The 19,930-nt window shown below is 35.9% G+C and overlaps 1 protein-coding gene across 2 annotated transcripts in view; it reads left to right on the top strand.

The window, feature by feature from the left end:
- Positions 1 to 19,930, top strand: part of UBR2 (ubiquitin protein ligase E3 component n-recognin 2) — a 69,366-nt gene that overhangs the window by 19,537 nt on the left and 29,899 nt on the right. Inside the window, exons 7-23 of one of the 2 annotated variants that reach the window (XM_015814776.2) lie at positions 1,318 to 1,380; positions 1,813 to 1,933; positions 2,718 to 2,825; positions 4,844 to 4,932; positions 6,038 to 6,136; positions 7,794 to 7,957; positions 8,045 to 8,144; positions 8,977 to 9,105; positions 10,442 to 10,625; positions 12,717 to 12,778; positions 12,976 to 13,086; positions 15,646 to 15,711; positions 16,331 to 16,453; positions 16,587 to 16,650; positions 17,018 to 17,142; positions 18,566 to 18,618; positions 19,653 to 19,755. In XM_015814776.2, the coding sequence (XP_015670262.1) occupies positions 1,318 to 1,380; positions 1,813 to 1,933; positions 2,718 to 2,825; positions 4,844 to 4,932; positions 6,038 to 6,136; positions 7,794 to 7,957; positions 8,045 to 8,144; positions 8,977 to 9,105; positions 10,442 to 10,625; positions 12,717 to 12,778; positions 12,976 to 13,086; positions 15,646 to 15,711; positions 16,331 to 16,453; positions 16,587 to 16,650; positions 17,018 to 17,142; positions 18,566 to 18,618; positions 19,653 to 19,755 (1,764 nt within the window). Of the gene's footprint in view, positions 1 to 1,317; positions 1,381 to 1,812; positions 1,934 to 2,717; positions 2,826 to 4,843; positions 4,933 to 5,869; positions 5,969 to 6,037; positions 6,137 to 7,793; positions 7,958 to 8,044; positions 8,145 to 8,976; positions 9,106 to 10,441; positions 10,626 to 12,716; positions 12,779 to 12,975; positions 13,087 to 15,645; positions 15,712 to 16,330; positions 16,454 to 16,586; positions 16,651 to 17,017; positions 17,143 to 18,565; positions 18,619 to 19,652; positions 19,756 to 19,930 lie in introns of both variants that reach the window. The other variant, XM_015814775.2, reaches the window with a different exon arrangement.

The following is a 19,930-nucleotide window of genomic DNA, read 5'->3' as shown; positions in this document are numbered from 1 at the left end:
TATCAAAAGCCGCTGAGAGGTCCAAAAGAACAAGGACAGTGGAATACCCTCTGTCCCGGGCCCTCCAGAGATCATTAACCAACGCGACCAATGCCGTTTCCGTGCTGTGCCCGGGCCTGAAGCCCGACTGGTATGGGTCTAGATAGACAGTTTCATCCAGGTGCCGGGGGAATTGCTGTGCAACCACACTCTCAACAACAGACCATTGTGATTCGCTTAACAACTGTGGCAAAAAAGTCATAAAATCAGACACAACTGAATTAAATGACCAGATCACTTAGCAATGGAAGTCCCGATCCCGATTGTTGTCGTAAATAGAGGACAACCCATATATGGATTTATATATGTGTATAGAAATACACAATTTTTTATCACTTTGAAGCCTACCTGCCATATTTCCCATTATGAAAAAGTTCAGTGGTCCTTATGGTGTGTTCCTTTGAGAGTTATGAACATTTACAGATTGAGGGACTTTGTGAAATATTTAAGAGGAAAGAAGGACAATAAGATTGTAATTGATGGTGAAAAGAGGGTTGGAAGTGATTTATATATTTCTTAACTTAACCTTTTACTTTTAATTTTCTTACACTTTTTGTTTTGAATTTTTCTTTTGTGTATGATACGAAAATTCTAATAAATATAAATTAAAAGATTTATGAGCATTTGTTTGACATATTTTTCCTTTTGAAAGAAATGTCAAAAACAAATCCTTTTTCATCATTTTGAATGAAAAATAGTAGAAAAAATATATTTCTGTTATTTTTGTGCACAGTTTTAATTTTACCACCAACTTGCATAGCCATGTAAATATAAAATTCCACAGGTTAACTTACTGAATATGCAGTCCTTCATTTTTGTGTATGTACCGAGTCTGTAATTATTTAATATTGTAATAAACATAAGTTATTGTTGATATTTGGCAGACATAATATAATTCAAGAATAGACAATATAGTTAACTGCATCCAAAGGATTTAACAGGTAGCCATTTTTTAAACTATTCAATGTGCCATTAAAATGCATTATGCAGTCTTTTTTCTGTTAAGAGTCTGTTTTGTCGTGTCATTTTTAGATGCTATATGGAAGTGGAAATTGATATGGAATTAAATAGTTGGCACTGAAGCTTTTTGTCTCTACAGTAATGGGTTACCTTTTTCTTTCTGTTGCATAGAAGACTCTGTGAGAAATGATGTGTAACTATTAAGAAGTCTTGAATGATAGTTTACAGAAAGCTTTTGAATTTAGGTCAACTAATCCCTATTATAAAGTTTAAATTATCTGTGAATCACTTGCTAATTGCCATATGATTGTTTAATAGGGGCGCAGATCAGTTCGCTATGGAGATTTTCAGTATTGTGACCAAGCCAAATCTGTGATAGTGGTAAGTTACATTGTTTAACTTTCCTTAGTTAATAGTAAATTATTGGTTCAGCATTATCATCTCACAATTATAGCTTATCTGTACTTATAACAAAATGCATGCTTTAAAGTTGCAAAGAAATAAAGAAAATAATTATTCAATATTGGAAAGACAAAGACTACACAGGAATGAAATATGTTTGATTGCTCCTTAGTTGCAAAGGATATTGGGGAAAAAATGGTATAAGAATTTAAATTGACATATGATGCTATTCTTTTATCAATTTGTAAGATAATTCAAAAGCAGTTACTGAATTAAAATGGTTGGCATCTTGTATTAAAAATTATACCTTGCAAATAACATTTTCCTTAACCTTTTTAAAGTATAAGTGATTATACTTTGTTTTAATGAAACATTTGACTTTTACACCCTTCTTCTCTTACTCATTTTAAGAGAAGTACTACTCGCCAGACTCGGCCATTGAAGGTTCAAGTTATGCGTTCATCTATTGTTGCCCATCAAAGCTTTGGTCTGAAGCTTCTCACTTGGCTGAGTAACATTATCGGATATTCAGGTACTAGAGTTAAAATATCTTTTAAAAAAAAAGATCTGAGGGAAAATGTATATGAATGAAAAACTAGAAAATATTTTCTATATACTGAAAGATAAGGGTAAATATAAACAAAATGTTCTAATTAATTACAAGGTTTTTTTTACTTAAAAAAACCCTTTAAATTGGAAGAAATATGTAATTGGATTTCTTAATATTATTTTTCTAAAAGAAGCTGCAAGAATATTTTGCACTGAAATCTTATTGTGGAAGGGTATTCTTGAATATTCAGTATTCAAAATCATCTCATGGAAGGAAAATGTTAAAGGCACAATTGTGCCTCATTTATATCAAATTAAGACAGAAAAGGTTGACTTGATTTTGACTTCTCTTGTTTATATTATGTGTGGAGAAACTGTGTCCCTTTTTGCTATTTGACACATAAGGGATGACAGGAAACATAGTTCAACAGCAGTCGGAAGGCAGCTGATCTCTCCATTTCAGCTATGTAATTAAAAGCAAATTTAGCAGTATTTCACTTTGAAAATTCTGTTGGAAGGGTCCATTTTCTTCTTTTGAGATGGGAACTTGTGCTACGCTTTTTAAAACTCTTAGGAACTTTAAGAAATGCAATTACTATTATATATAGCTAGTTTTAATTTAAATAGGCAATGTAAATACTTACAGTGCTAAGGTTCTGAATATTAGTGATTAAATGTCATAAGTATAACAGAACTAAATGTATGTGAAATTTGATTATGGAGGCAGACCAATGCCCCCTTTTGACTCTTCTCTCCTTTTTAATTAGATGGTCTTCGTAGAATATTGTGCCAAGCTGGTTTACAAGAAGGACCGGAAGGAGAAAATTCTTCCCTTGTTGATAAATTGATGCTTTCTGATTCTAAACTTTGGAAAGGTGAATTATTTGTTCTGTTTTTTAAAAAAGAATTCTAATATCACCAAGTGTTGATACATTTTATGTAGCCAGCTATGCATTGCTTGCTTCTTTGGCTATTTTCCTGCATGACCAAAGAATATGTATTTTTGCTACTTGCCAAGTATCAGGCTATTTTTAAGCATTCTCTTAAGAAGTGATTTCTATTAACAGTTTCAAAAATTGTTCTGAATAAAAATGCATAGGATTATACTGCAATCCCTTTATAATTAGTAGAACTAACTTTATAGGGTTGATTAGTTTCTGACCAGGATTTGGGAGCACAGTTTGAAGTTCATTCTGATAAAACAGCATCTTTCTCCTCAGAATTTGTACATATTTATTGTACATATTTATTATTTAAATATCTGCAAATATTGAAATGTTTATTAATTTGTAAATATGTATTGTAAATATTGTGGCAGCCCCTCAAATATCAGAATTTGAGAGGTTCCACAAAGAGGAAGGGGTCAACCTATTTTCTAAACCACCAGAAGGCAAGACAAGAAACAATGGATGGAAACTAATTAAGGAGAGAAGCAACCTAGAAATAAAAAGAAATTTCCTAATAGTGAGAACAATTAACCAGTGGAACAGCTTTCCTTCAAAAGTTGTGGATGCTTTATCACTGGAGGCTTTTAAGAAGAGACTGGATAACCACCTGTCTGTAGTGGTATAGGATAGCAATAGCAGTAGCATTTAGAGTTATATACCACTTCATAGTGCTTTACAGCCCTCTCTAAGCGGTTTACAGAGTCCACATATTGCCCCCAACAATCTGGGTCCCCATTTTACCAACCTCGGAAGGATAGAAGGCTGAGTCAACCTTGAGCCAGTCAGGATCGAACTGCTGGCAGTTGGCAAAGTTACCCTGCAATATACATTTTAACACTGCACCACCACGGCTCTCCTGCTTGTGCAGGAGGTTGGACTAGAAGACCTCCAAGATCCCTTACAATTCTGTTATTCTGTTAAATACATGCTCATCATCTGGATAAGCAACATTATACAAAGCACAGAAAAAAGTAAGAAATAGTTCAGTAAACAAAATTAAGGCGGGAGATAAAAGGAAATCTAAAGTTATTTTATACCTACACTACTCACCATACCTCTCCATATCTTTCTGTGCTTACCCAACATCTTTCTGTGCTTACCCAACATCCTTGCTTCCACCACGTTCTGAAATTAATTCATATATATTTTACCTCTTGCTCTTTAAACTTCTTTCTTTCTGAGAAACCCTTTAATGTCGACAAGCACAACTCTTCCTTATAATCCAGTCACTCTTTCATATAACTGTTTAGATTTTTCAATAATTTTTTTCTCCATATGATCAGACCACTTCACTGAACTTTCTTCATAGTGATCATAATTTAATATCCATCCATCCATCCATCCATCCATCCATTCATAACCCTTTTCTTGTTTTAGCTACACAAGGTTCTTAGATAACTAATTCCCACTGCATTCATCTTTTATACTTCTGACACACAAAATTAATCATAGGATTAGAAGGAATCTTGCAGGTCTTCTCATCCAACCCCCTGCTCAGTGTAGAAATCTTCATACCTTCCCGTCAAATATTTGACCATTCTTTTCTTGAAAGTTTCCAATGATGGAACACCCATAATTTCAGGAAGCAGGCTGTTCCATTGCTTAGTAGCATATTACAAAATGTGCAGAAACACTCTGATATATGCAGCCATTTTCACCCATTTTGACAAATATTCATTTTCCACAATAGTCAACATACTAGCTACTACCTTTTACCAATGTTTTTCTATTTTAAGATTCTCCATTATTTCCCCTATTTTTAGTAAGCATTTTGCCAGTATGCATTAATTCATTGTTTTATAGGGCCATCTGTTACATAATAGTTCCATGGTGTAAAAATGTTTAGTGTTATTTAGTATTTAGTATCATTTTTAATAGACTATTCTCATGAAAGTCATCATCTAATATATATATATATTCCTGATGATTCCTTACTCTACCCTCAGGAGCTAGAAGTGTGTATCATCAGTTATTCATGAGCAGCCTACTTATGGATTTGAAATACAAGAAACTGTTTGCTTTCCGGTTTGCCAGAGTGAGTAATTTTCAGTTACAAATTCTTATAATATTGCTGATCTGGCTTGGTTACAACTTTGATTCTGGATGAAGTTGCACTCTCCCTATAGAAAATTATCCATGGTTTGGGAGTGGCACCTGCTATAGCAGCAGGCAAAAGCCAATTGTGGGCCTTTTAGAATCAGGAGACCATTGCAACAACGCCTTGTAAGCTTCCACAAGTTCCAAATGCAGCAACCAGTCCGCTAACTAGAGGTAGCAAATTAACTAGTGTTACATCTCTGTTGTGATTACTGCAGTGATTACAAATATGATTCTAGAGCAGATTCAAAGTACTCTACATAATTTGACCCCCAAATGTGTATAGAATAGTTTTCTCATCTAGTTTGAGATCACCCCCTGTGGTCTCTGAAGGATCACCATCCAGATAAAGTAAATGGTAGTTCTTCTCAGTGGCTATCTTTCTCTTTAGAATATCTTGCCTCCCAAGATATAAAATGCCCCTAACGTAGTAGAATAAATGAAGATTCAATTTTTATGAGGCATTTTTTGATACTCAAGGTAAAAAGGTGGCACTTCACTAGTTGGTTGAATTATTATTAAGCAACTTCTCCTAATAAATATCATGTTATTTAAGTGGCCTTAAATTGAATTGAAGTAATAATGTTCAATTTTCCATTAACTCTTATTCTGTTGTGTATATTGTAAAAACGATTTCTATATACTGCACAACTCCAATTTACTTTAAATATTGGTTGAATCCAGAAATGTTTCCTATAACAATGGATACATTTGGTATTTGTATTTAATTTCCTATTGTCCCCTTATCCATAGGTTAGTAATTTGAGATATAAACAGTTGCCAGTTTTAGGACATAGTTTTCCATCACAAATATGAAACTTAGAGAAAACATCCAATCAGTGCAGATTAGAGGTGAATTTCCCCTTGTTGTTTAGAATTATCGGCAGTTGCAGAGAGATTTTATGGAGGATGATCACGAGCGGCCAGTGTCGGTGACTGCTCTCTCTGTTCAGCTCTTCACTGTACCTACTCTGGTGAGTAGTGCTACCTTTTTTAAAACTGATAGTTGGCACTTTTTGCCTTTTTTGCCTTCTTCTTAATAGAATTATGAGCGATTGCAGAATGATTATGTGAAAGATGACCACGACAGAGAGTATTCAATTGCTGACCTCTCGGTGCAGATTTTCACAGTACCTTCTCTTGTAAGTATTTCAATGTTGAATGAAACCCTCTGTTTGCTCTGAAGGCCACTTAAATCTAATACAGATATAATATATTATTATGATGTTTGGAATCCTAAATATTGATTGAGTCTTATAAAATTTCATGATTAAAGAAGACAGAGCCTGCCTGTAACATAATTATAGTCTGTTGATTGAAAAAAAGAGAGCCAGTATGTGGTAGTGGGTAAGGCACCAAACTAGAAACCAAGAGGCTATGAATTCTAGTCCTGTCTTAGGCACATAGCCAGCTGCACAGAAGACGCTATCATCTTTAAACTCCAAAATACGAGTCCAATAAATGGGTCATCATACATACAGCATACTAAACTTTTGGTCCTAAGACCAAAAAAATTGGGAATCATTGTACTATAAAAATCCAAGAACAGCCTTGAATTGAAGGAAGTGCATATCCTGTCTTAGATTACAGCTTGACTTTTGGGGGTGGGCCTAATATAAGCTCTACCCCAAAAATAAGTCCTAGTTTTGGGGCAAGGCACACACCTAAAAATCAAGCTGGGGTGTGTGTGGAGCTGCCCCACATGCTCCGCAACCACTTACCTTGCAACCAGGCCTCCTCGCCAGCCCACTTCTTCTGCAGTGTCCCCAGGCCTGCATTTTGCAGTCAGAGGCCTTTCTGGAAGACCACTGCAGCCGAGAAACGAGCTGTGGATTCAATCCATAGCTCAGTTCTGCAAGGTCCTGCAGCTGAGAAACAAGTTACGGATTGAATCCATAGTTTGGTTCTCGGTTGCAGTGGCCTTCCAGAAAGGCCTTTGACTGTGAAATGCAGACCAGAGCTCCATTCTCAGCTGCAGAATGAAGCTGCTCTTTTGGCCGCAGAAGAAGTGGGCCAGGGCTGCCAAGGTGAGTGGAAAAGACATCCCCTCCCCCCAAAATAAGACCTGGTCCCTCTTTTGGAGGCAAAAAAAAAAAAAAAAAAAGACCGGGTCTAATTTTGGGGGAAACTAGGTAGTCATTTGAAGTTACACAGAAGTAAATTCTGCTTGCCTGCTCTACTGATATAATATAAACACTATTCTAGGGAGATGGATGTTTCAAAGCGGAAGCTAAACATCTCTGTGACACTTTGATTTTTCTACCTGCATTGGCTAGGGATGGAACTCAGTGGTAGAAATCTCCCTTGCAACTTGATGATTCTATTCATATTTTGGAGAAATACAAGTGGATGCTATAAGAAAAATGGGTATCTTCTTAAATTATCTCAATAGCACACATTGTAAAAATGTTTGCTGTTGAGATAATTTCAGTGCCATATAGCTTCAGCAAATTTGTATGTTCATGTTCTATCAATTATAAAAAAATAAATGTGATTACTATTCATGAGATCAGAGTACTTACCAGCAGATGTTCATTCTTAATAGATGATATTAACTATGATGCAAAATTTCAGAATAATGGTATATTTACTTAAAAGTAAAATTTTTAGAGGCATGGATTTCTAACAATTTATCTTATTCTTCCTTTAATTATATTGGAACATGATGATTCTGCTGGTTTCCCATTCAGGAACTATCTGCCATTTGGTGCTAAAAAGAACAAATAATTATTGGAAGCTGTTGCTTCAGTTTCTGCAGTTTCTGATTAAAACACACTTTAAAATGTACTTTTGCTATAGGCAAGAATGTTAATTGTAGAAGAGAATCTCCTGACTACTATAATCTCAACATTTATGGATCACTTACGACATAGAGATATACAGGGGAGATTTCAGTTTGAACGGTATACTGCACTACAGGCATTCAAGTTCCGACGAGTGCAAAGCCTGATTCTGGATTTAAAGTAAGTGTGCTTACTTTATTTATCACACAAATATATTTTTATATAAATACAAAAATCAGCCTGCAAATTTATTTCTGCTATACATAGGTATGTGTTGATAAGCAAGCCAGTTGAGTGGTCAGATCAACTGAGGCAAAAATTTCTAGATGGCTTTGATGTCTTCTTGGAATTGCTGAGGTGTATGCAAGTAAGTAATTTACAAAAATTGTACCGTATTAATTGCGTGATTACAAATGAGATAGTGAAAATGGTTTTTCATATAGTTGTTACATTTCCAATACCTTTTACATTAGGTTTCTCTGTTCTTGGGGATAGAATCACTTTTATTGCATGATTAATGTCACCTCAGTTTCACCTCAGATTAATGTCACCTAATTTCTCTACAGTCCTCTTTATTAATCAAGATTTTCTTGTGAAGAATTGTTGATCCTCAGGAAGTCAGATGCTAATGGGGTGGTGAGCCAGAATTGTAATAGATATAATTTTCAGCATTGCAGGTTTGTCTAGTTCCTCTACCACAGTGGTTCTCAACCTATGGGTCGCGACGCCATTTGGGGTTGATCGACCATTTCACGGGGGTCGCCAAGCAAGGCTGTCCGCCATTTTTTTTCCCCTTTTCCGGCGGGTGCCTTACCTCCCTTGAGCTGGGCCAGCTGGTGGTCGGCCTGCTCCGTCTCTGCCGCTTGCCAGCTACGCCTCAGCCGGTGCAGGGGGCAGAACCACGCATGCGTGGCGCTCCCGGGCAGGGAAAGTCCTCGACTTACGACCGGTCGGGTAGTCCTCGACTTACGACCGGTTTAGTCCTCGACTTACGACCGGTTTAGTCCACGACTTACGACCGGTTGGGGATCGCGGCATTAAAAAGGTTGAGCTTTTTCATCTGCTCTACCACAAATGAAATTAGGATGAGCAAACTACAGAAAGCCCTTTTTCTATCTTGGCTATAGACAATCACTAGGCAAAGACTTGCTGGGTCTTAAGCGTTAATATTTCTTTGTTGTTTTCATCTGTGTCTGGAGGGTATGGATCCAATAACCCGCCAAGTAGGACAGCATATTGAAATGGAACCAGAGTGGGAAGCTGCATTCACACTGCAAATGAAATTAACACATGTTATCTCAATGATGCAAGACTGGTGTGCTTTAGATGTAAGTTGTTAAAATATTTCAAATATATTTGAATGAGGGGAATAAAGAATCCTCAAGATTTCTTTATGTGATTTGCATCAATAAGCTTGAGTTATTTAAAATGGAAATTCAAATGCTCATGATTTTTAAGCAAAAAACATTGGAGTAAAATAAATTAACACACAATCTTCAGGTCTGGCCTAGGATTATTTCAGAAGGAATAAAAGGAAAAGGAGGTGTTCATTAATATGAGATTAATTATTTGATGCAAAAATTACTGTGAGTTATATATTTGTAGCTTCAGTTTTGTGCTCCCTCTCTAACTTTCTTTGGATAATTTAGAGATTCTTTAGAACAGGGAGTAAAATAAAGGGGAAATTCCTCTTATTTTACTTATTGAAAACTTAGGCTGTTAAAAAAGTCTGTCATTAGCACAGAAGCACAAATGTATCCATTGAATCAGAGATGGACAGAATGGATTGAATGAAATTCATACTATTGTAGTGATTCTGTGGATAACAAATGATAAATTATTTAGAAATATATATCTGGCTGAGACAAATCTTTGTATTCGAACAAACTGATACAATGGGAGGCAGTTTGAGAAATATTCTAGTTTCACTTTTTTGCCTACCTCTTAAAATGGTATCCTGAATGTGAATATGGCTGGATGCATTTTTTTTAATGGAAAAAGAATATTTTGATAGCTTCAGACATGGCAGGAAATCAGTGTATGAGGAAAAGAGCTAAAATTCATAATCACTAGATGCAAAACAAAGTCTTGTGAGCTGTCTCTGCCAAGTCCATCCTCTCTACTCTCTAATAGTCTAATAAAGAAGTCTAATAAAGGAGAATATTTGTAGTTTAGGGTTGACATGAGGAGTCCTTGGTGTTCTCTGAGCTTGGTTGTTTTCTTGCAGACATTTCATTACCCAAACTCATCGGTCTCTAGAAGTCTGCTCTAAATGAAATGATAAAATATCCTAGAAGAAAGTACTAACAATAATACTGCAGCTCCCATTGCAAGCCCTAGAGGCTACAATAGAAAACTTTTTCTCACCAGTATTTTTTTCCCTTATTTGGAGATAAATAAAATCAGAATTTAAAGTGTCTTATATGTGCTTCCTATGTTTTTACTTCTGCCACTAAAGTTTTCTTTGTAAGATGGATTTGTATATCTCCCACCGCCTACTATGATACAGTTCCAACAGTTATTGAAACAGCATTGGCAAATACACTCTAAATAGGCTAGATAATCAATTTTCACTTGTTTATCTTGATTACAAATGCATGATAATTTTGTTACAATTTTAAGAGCTGTATTTCCTGTAAATATAATTACCCTTAACCTTTATAGGAAAAAGTGCTTATTGAAGCATATAAGAAATGTTTGACTACTTTGATGCAATGCCACTGTGGTTTTACTGATGGAGAACAGCCTATTGAACTCAGCATGTGTGGCCATTCAGTTGAAACTATTAGATACTGTGTTTCTCAGGAAAAAGTTAGCATTCATCTTCCTGTTTCCCGTTTACTTGCAGGTAAGACCTAAATTGCTTAGTTGATTTGGTGGTTAAATTTTAATGTGGTTTGTTTTCCTAGTTGTAACACAAATTTTGTCTTTTGATTGGTATCGTTGTTGGTTGCAAATGAAGTCAATTCACTTTACAACAAAGACAGCTAGTAGGTTGTATGAAATGTTTTAATATATATTGTCAGGTTCAAATTCAACTATTCTTACCAGTATAGCAATTTATCATTGGTGTGTGTGTGTGTGTGTGTGTGTGTGTGTTAGATGTAGCTAAATCTTGCATACTATAAGGAATGGTATCCATCTTCTATTGGTTCAAAGGCCACAACAATTTTTGGGTAGCAGTAAAAATCCATACTTTAAAAATGGACATCTACAAAGTTCTTTTGTGAGGTAAATTGGATTCATTCATAAATATTTTCCCCCTAAAATGCAAAAACTTTTCCCAATTTTTTTATCCCATCCATTTTGTGGAAAATATTGAAGCCACAAAAAGAATGCCCAAAAGTATTTGCATGGTTCCCAGGGGATATTTTTTTGTAATCTTAGTGTGAGGCTTGCCCAGAAAATAGGTTGCTTGTCATGCCCCAGCAGGATACTGTATGTCAGTCTATTAGTTTTGTATGCATAGACAAGCCATAAACCTGTTGCTTCTCAAGACACACCATGCACTATAAATGGATACTGTAATTGTTTGATTATAAAGGTTGAAGATCTCAGCAGGGGAATCTAAAAATAATTTTATAACATTCCAAAACGGGGTGTAAATTTTCATCCACATATAAGTAATTTAATTTCATGTAATAGCCAGGTTGTGTTCTGCCCAGTCTGGTTGTAATATCTGGAGTAAGAATGTAAAACCTATCTGCCACTCTTTAAACAGACATGACTTTTCCTAGGATCCACACCTAAACCAGTTTTGAAAATAGCTTACTCTAGTAATGTAATTGCTCTTCCTGATTACTTTTTTTGGACCTGAATGAGGGAATGCTCCTTTCTTGGTTCTTTTAAATCTGTCATCAGCCTTATTTACTATTGATTCTAGTATCTTTCTGAGTAGCTTAAGAAGATTGATAATCATGTCACTATATTACAATGTTTCAGCACTTCACTAAGTGAAGTGGCTTTCTGTCACTTCTGGCTGTGACTCTGGAAAGAGTAACACTCCTTTGAAGAAGCAAGTCAGCAATATGGTGTTGTCCTAGTCCAGGGGTAGGCAACTTTGGCTCTTTTATGATTTGTGCACAGAATTCCTGAGTCAGCATGGCTGGTTCAGGAATTCTGGGTATTGAAGTCCACAAGTCATAAAAGAGCCAAGGTTCCCTACCCCTGTCCTAGTCTCATGGTTACTGCTTGATCAGCAGGCAAAGGCTATGTCTAGAAGAACTTTTGCTGATCCTTGGCTGGTGCACCATTTGCAATCTCTTTTGGAATTGGAAGCTTTATTTCATTAATTCACATTGTAATCATCTCTGTGCTATCTAAACATGGCTTACAGTAGAAAACCATCTTTAAGACTACATTTGCTATAAAATATAGCAGTTTGTTTACTGATAAGTGAGAGTCATTACAGTTATGTGACATTGATTCTTTGGATGCTACACTGCCCACCAGTAGACTTCCAAGTGCTGTTCAAAATGATGGTTTTTAATTTATAAACCTTTCATGGCTCAGTACTAGATATCTCCAGGGCAATGTTCTTCAAGTACAACATTCCATTTGTCCCAAGCAGAGTTGATATAGATCCCATTTTATGTTAAGTGCATACGTGAGAATATAATGTTTTTCTGTTATGGTTTCAATCCTGTGGAATAGCCTACACAAGATCCTGCTGGCCTCTTCTCCGATGGTATTTAGAAAGATAGTGAAGATGGGTTTCACATATATTTAATCCATAATCTATAATTTAAACATAAAAATGTTTTTAATTAGCAGATGCTGAAATGGCAGATATTTTGTGGTTTTTACATTTCATATTAGTACTATTGTATTGATCAAATTACAAACCACCAGGAGTGTTTGGGGGATTCTGGTAGTATATAGGTACAATAAATAAATATTGTAGTATAATCAATATAATGCATTTTTGTTTTTAATATAGGTCTACATGCACTTTTGAGCAAAACAGAAGTAGCATACAAGTTTCCAGAACAACTGCCAATGGTGAGTAGTATTATGTTAATAAACCTCTAAGCCTGGGGTACAAGTGAACTGTTAGTTAGAGAGATCCAGAGGTGACAGTGCCAGAACCATAATAGCCATAACTTCCTATTTTTTAAGTCATGGCAATGAATTTTTGAATGCTCTTTAAAAATATAAAACAAATACATTGAGTTTTGTGTTATCTTCAATTGATACAGAGTGAACTTAGTCCACCTATGTTAATTGAACATCCCCTGCGATGTCTAGTTCTGTGCGCCCAAGTTCATGCTGGAATGTGGCGGAGAAATGGATTTTCACTTGTTAATCAGGTAAGTCCTGAATGGAAAAATTTATTTAATCTTTTTCTTTTATCTGAGAATCATAGAACAGTTTGATTTTCTTATTGCTAAAGTGCTCTGCATAAATGATTAATTTTAAAGCTGTGGTCTGATTATATGTTTTCCTAAATTTGTTTATCAAGGGTAGTTTTTTTTAACTCAAAAGGCTTGTTTATTTATTTGTATGTATGTATGTCGTATTCAATATGTGTGACACTGAATAAATATATGACGTTTTAATCTCCTCTGCAAGCTGTGGTACCTTTTTTTAATCTCAACTTTATTATTTTTTATAAATAACTCATGATGGCAAACATCTCTAATACTCCTTTCTCCTCCTATTTTCCCCACAACAACAACCCCTTGAGGTGAGGTGAGAAAGCATAACTGACCCAAAGTCACCTGGCTAGCTTTCATTCCTAAGGTAGAACTAAACACACAAATTCCTGGTTTCTAGCCTGTGGCCTTCACCATAGACCAAAAGAATTTCACCTACAGGGTTGCTGTGAGAAATATGCTGTGTACTTTGCAGATGAAGTCTCTTGCATTTGTTCTACATTGGATTCCAGCTTTAGAGCAGTGCCAGTGGAGGTTACAGGGCTAAATCTTGCAAGGTTATTTGAGGGGCATTTCATCCCGTTGCACCTGAGGATGTGAACAGGACTTTTGCAGCTGCTAGTTTGGCCATCTCAGTGTTCCATGTGTCTCTTGGCTGGCTAAAGTTACCTGGGAGGAGACATGACTGGGTTTGGGAGGTGGTTAATAATTCCTTGAGGGAGGGGTGCAACCTCTCCTGAAGGGGCCAATCAGTCTGGACAGCTTTTGGGTCTGTCAGTCTCTAACCTCTCATTTTTGGTATAGTTGTATAGAAGGTGGTCACATAGCAGCTGCAGAGAACCATGAATGAAGTGGATTATATGGAACCTTTTCAGTTAGGCTTCAGACTGGGATAGTGGACTTAGATGGCATTGATCATGCTCTTAGATGACCTCTGGCAGGAACGCAGTGGGTTCTCTCTTCTCTCCTATTTAATATATACATAAGGCTGCTGAGTGAAGTGACAGTTTGGGGTGAGATATCATCAATATGCTAATGATACTCAACTTTATACCCCCACCCTCGACTGCCTCAGTTCCTCTCATTTCATGAAAGTGGGGCTATAATTAAGAGCTTTTCCAAAGATAAATGTACCAGATAGGCTTATTCAATAGGAAGAGGTGGATACATACAAGGCATTATAGGTAAAAAAACAGATCACATCTGGGAATTTATTGGAATGAGGGGCCTGAAACTGAGGCATAATGTACCCATAATAAACAAGCCACTGATTCTTTATCAATTTCCAAATGATCTTCAACATAGAGTGCATTGTAATCATATAGTGATGACAGCTTGAGTTTCACTGTGAAAATATTAAGTCCATATAGGACTCTAACTGGCACAATGTCCAGGGCTTGGAAGTAGCCCTCATGACCATGGCTTCCATTTTCCAGACCAGTAGCCATGAATCCAAGAGACTTCCAAATAATCGACCTTTTCCTTTAGATATTTTGAGAGATAATACTGGAGTTGACCAATGAACAAACAATAACTCTCTCTTGCATAGATGCATTTTCAGCCTGTTTCATTGTGTCTTCAGCCTCAAGACACAGGTTCAAGACTTTCACAACCTCATTACTATGGTCTGGAGTGGCAGTGTACATTTGAGCATCATGAGCGTAGTGATGGTACTGTAACCCAAACCAATGGAGTATCTCTCCAATGGTATTATGTAGATTGAGGTAATGGGGCAAAGGATCAAGCCGTGAGGCTCCCCACAAAAAAGAAACCACTAAGTCAATCTCACCTCCCTAGTCACCACTGAGCAGAACTGCCCACAAGGAAGAAACAGCTACTGTAGAACAGTTGTTACTTCCAATCTTCAAGAGTGGTCCATAAAAATTTCATGATTGATGGTACTGAAAGTTGCTGACAGATCTAAGAGGACCAGGATGGTTGGGGAATCTAGGTCCTGATAAAAGTCATCCACCAATATAATTTCTGTCGCATGCCAAACCCTGAATTATGACTGAAAGAGAGGTAACAGTAATAGATTATAATTAGATAATCCACTTCCTCCACTGCATTCTGTAGCTGAACGCTCAGGATCCTCTTAGTAACTTTAGTGAAGGTTGGAGACAGAAAAATAGTTGCAAAAAATGGCTGAATCCAGTGACAGGAGCTTCCTTCAGGGCTGCAGGCATCATCATCTCACACAGAACAGACACTGACAATCTCCTAAACATGCCTCCACTTGCCTCCAAATGTGCAGAATGCAGCTGATGAGGATCATGTTAGAAAATCCCCTTTTTACTTTATCAGAGTCTACAAGTCAAGAAGATTCCCAGGTTATATGGTAATTTATTTTAATTGATCTTGTTCTTGTGAAATCAAGATTTTGATGAATCTGAGAAATTTTGTCAGCAAAATGCAATGTAAAGTGGTTGTAGCAACAAGACATCAAAATCCAAATTGAAACATATATCAAATTCTGAAAACTTTCTCTTTCAGATATACTACTATCATAATGTAAAGTGCAGAAAAGAAATGTTTGACAAAGACATAGTAATGCTCCAGGTAATATTTTTGTTTGGATAAACCTTGAGATGTCACTAATACATCTGCCTTCTTAAAAAAAAGTTTTTTTTAAAGTATTTCCTTACATTTTCTCTAATCAGTTGAGTTCTTTGGGAAAAAAATACTGCTTAGGTATTTGATGCTTCCCAATAGTCTGATGCTCTGTGCTTATTTTTTTTCTTTTCTGGTTCAGTGGCAAATCGAGGATCCTGGGAAGGAGGGCCACATGTTTTCTTCTGTGCATAAACTTACATTAAAAACAATACTCAGAATAGTACTTTATGCTGTCAGGTGTTTTTTTTTCAATGTACTTACCCTTTTGTGGCTATGGAAAAGTTATATATTAATATATTCTGATAAAACTGGTATTTTTAAAAAGTACAAAACTTGGAAAAACAAATATTCAATATGCTACTTTTGCTTGAAAGAGATATTACAGTTAAAAGTTTTAGAAAGGGCTATAATATGAAGACTCATGCTGCTTCATATGCAACTATTTCATTAAGTATTTGTATGTATAAAGGAAGACAGATTTTATATGTGAGTATGGCCAATAGTATATTTCAAAATAAATTTATATAATTCTGTTCTCTTTAACTAAACTTCCTTTTTTTTTTAGACAGGTGTGTCTATGATGGATCCAAACCACTTTTTGATGATGATGCTGTGTCGCTTTGAACTTTATCAGATATTTAGTACACCTGATTATGGCAAAAGATTCAGTTCTGAAAATACCAATAAGGTACATCATGAGATGTTGAAGATACAGTTTCAAAGCTTTAAAATGTATTATAAATAAATTACAAACTGTTATATCTTAATGTGAAAGTATCTATAAGTGCTTCCTAATATATTTTAGCCCTTGTTTCTTTCAGGATATGGTTCAGCAAAATAATACCCTCATTGAAGAAATGTTACACCTAATTATAATTATTGTTGGTGAGTTTATGCTTTTAAGTTAATATCTATTGATCAATTTTATGATTAATTCTAATTATAGTTAGAAGTCCTCCTATTTATAGAGGTTGTTTAAGTTCGTTCATTAATTTAATGTAGTTACAACTCCAAATGTTAAAGAATGAAAGTACAAATTACTTCCACTTCTTATGCTCCTTGATAAAATAAAATTATTTTGGGGGTGTTTATGATCATGACACAATCCTTGTATCTTGTCATATGACAATATAAATATCTCTTCAAATGTTGTACTAGAAAAAGTACCATAGTCACTTCTGTGGCTTCTATTCAGCATATGCATAAAATGGAATTGATCAGTGCTTAGTGAAATTATTGATTTGTTTTATAGGAGAGAGATTTACTCCAGGAATTGGGCAGATTAATGCTACAGATGAAATCAAAAGAGAGATTATTCACCAGCTGAGCATCAGACCCATGGCTCATAGTGAACTAGTAAAAGCATTGCCAGAAGATGTGAGTCTTATTAAAAAATATTTCAGTTGTTCTTTTTAAACTGGTGGGTGATCTTTGGGTATTTCTAATATGTTGGAATTGATGGTGAAGATTCCTTCAGATAGCAAGGAATTAAAAGTTTTTATAGAAAATGATTTCCCAGCAGGCTTTATGGATGTATTAAATACTTTCCCCACAATTTTATATTCCCTAGAAATTAGTAGATATATTGAATTTTCCAACCCACCCAGAGTACTTTATTTTGTTGCAATTTAATCACAGTGACTGTTACTACTACAATCATAAACAGGAAGGTGACATATGGGAAATAACATTTCAAAAACATAAAAAGATATTGTTATTTCAAATTATTTTGCATTCAAATTGTTGTGAGATTATAGAACTGTGTATAAAAAGTATAGTGACTCAATCACAATAACTAATGTTAAGATAGCAGAGTCTTAGAGACTCTTAAATTGTTAACACTTCTAGGTTACCAATAAAGGAGAATATTTGTAGCTCAGGGTTGAAATGAGGGGTCTTTGTTGCTCTCTGAGCTTGGTTGTTTTCTTGAAGATGTTTCATTATTCAAAACATCATCAGGGCTAGTAAAGAGTGGGGTTCACTCTCAGTTTATATTCTATCTGGTGGGAGTGGTTCTTGGAGGTTCTTCTCCAAGTGGTCTTGGAGCATAAATTAACTCCAAGATTAACATCAGACCAACAATCAAGAAGTAAAACAATACCCCAATCAAGGAACTGCCAAACAAGCTAACAATAAACAGCCCAACCAAAGAACTTCCAAGACTAGTCCCACCAACATTGACAGGGCAAGCCACTGAAGCAAACCTTATTCCTCACTAGCACTGACGATATTGCCTAGTTTGGGTAATTAAACATCTGCAAGACAACAACCAAGCTCAGAGAGCACCCTCACTTCCAGATTGATCTAGCTCAGTAGTTCTCAACCTGTGGGTCGGGACCCCATTTGGGGTCGATCGACCATTTCACAGGGGTCGCCAAGCAAGGCTGTCCGCCATTTTTTTTCCCGCCATTTTTTTTGTCCGCCATTTTTTTCCCCTTTTCCGGCGGGTGCCTTACCTCCCTTGGGCTGGGCCAGCTGGTGGTCCGCCTGCTCCATCTCTGCCGCTTGCCAGCTATGCCTCGGCCGGCGCAGGGGGCGGAACCACGCATGCGTTGCGCTCCCGGGCAGGGAAAGTCCTCGACTTACGACCGGTTGGGTAGTCCTTGACTTACGACCGGTTTAGTCCTCGACTTACGACCGGTTTAGTCCTCGACTTACGACCGGTTGGGGTCGCGGCATTAAAAAGGTTGAGAACCACTGATCTAGCTGATTATTACCTTAGGGAATGTATGAATGTATGTAAGTAGGGAATGTATGAAAAGCATATACGTATAAACATATTTTTCCTTTGATTTCACAGGAAAACAAAGAGACCGGAATGGAAACTGTCATTGAAGCAGTTGCCTGTTTCAAGTAATGGCTTCCTTACAACAAACCTCTTTAAATGTGTAAAATAATATATATTGTGACCCAGTAAATACTGTTTAGGACTGAGTTATACTTCATTTTTAAATCCTGCTTTATGATTGGTTTAATTGAAAATATAGACATTTTACAAATTTAAGAATTGACAGCTGTTACAGATAATGTAAGAAGTAAGATTCTGCATGTTTTGAGGGACTTTTTTTGTTAAAATACTAACAAAGCAAATTTTATTTTTTTTATTGTGATGAAAAATACTGTGTGGAAAAACTTCTGAGAAATATAGTTATATTAGCAGTAAAAATATCTGTTGTCCCTCATCTCCCCAAATACACCAAACATGTATTTGAAGACCAATTTATAAATTTGGATTTAGCCATTTCCTTGTTTTCGAAGGGTGGTCTTGCCTCAACAGGAATGAAGAAGTTGTTATGCCCAAAAGCAAAATGTTTAGTGGAGAAGCAAGGCAGAAACCACCAGTCTTGATGGTTATTATCAGGGCAGTGCAGCTCAGGAGAAAATGGGGATTTCTTTCCCATCTTATTCTGTGGGTTTAGGCAGCAACAAGAACAGGTTTCTTTACAATTAATAGCTTGACCATAAGCATGGTATCAATTGCCTGTGTACCATATATCACACATCTGTCATTTTAAGAAGCTACACATTTATCTTATATGATGGTAAATTGAAGGGCTGTCAGTGGACCCCATTGATGACCTATATGAAGTCAAATATAAGGATTCAGGTGGAAGGGAAGTCCTGTTTACCTGACATCATTCAGTCATCCTTCCATTCAGTCAGAGGCCCTGAGTCTTATTTTTGCCAAAGTAGAATCTGTGCTTGTAAGCAAATAAGCTTCGTGCAGTCATTAATACTGATACTCAGTTAAAAGTATAAGATGTCATTCATATTGATGTGTTAGTGTGCTTGTTGTTTCATGGAGTAGTTTAGAATGCTGTTGTTCAATTATTACAATGCTGATTAATCATTACAATGCTGATTATACATTTCCAATTATCTTTTAGGAAACCAGGATTAACAGGAAGAGGCTTATATGAGTTAAAGCCAGAATGTGCTAAAAATTTCAATTTATACTTTTACCATTTTTCAAGGGCAGAACAGTCTAAGGTAATTATGCAAAATGGAAACTTTCATTATATAATTCTATAAAATTATGAAGCTTTGTAGTACAAAAAACAGTTAAAATAATGACGTAAATTTGGATTCTCTTTAGTCAATACGTTGCAATGTAATGAGTACACCCTGAAATAAATGCCTGCATTATAGATTCAGATTGAGTTTA

Source organism: Protobothrops mucrosquamatus, unplaced genomic scaffold (assembly GCF_001527695.2).
Source record: "Protobothrops mucrosquamatus isolate PMUCROS unplaced genomic scaffold, P.Mucros_1.0 scaffold285, whole genome shotgun sequence".
Taxonomy (NCBI): Eukaryota; Metazoa; Chordata; class Lepidosauria; order Squamata; family Viperidae; genus Protobothrops; species Protobothrops mucrosquamatus.
This window is presented reverse-complemented; position numbering and strand designations above follow the sequence as displayed.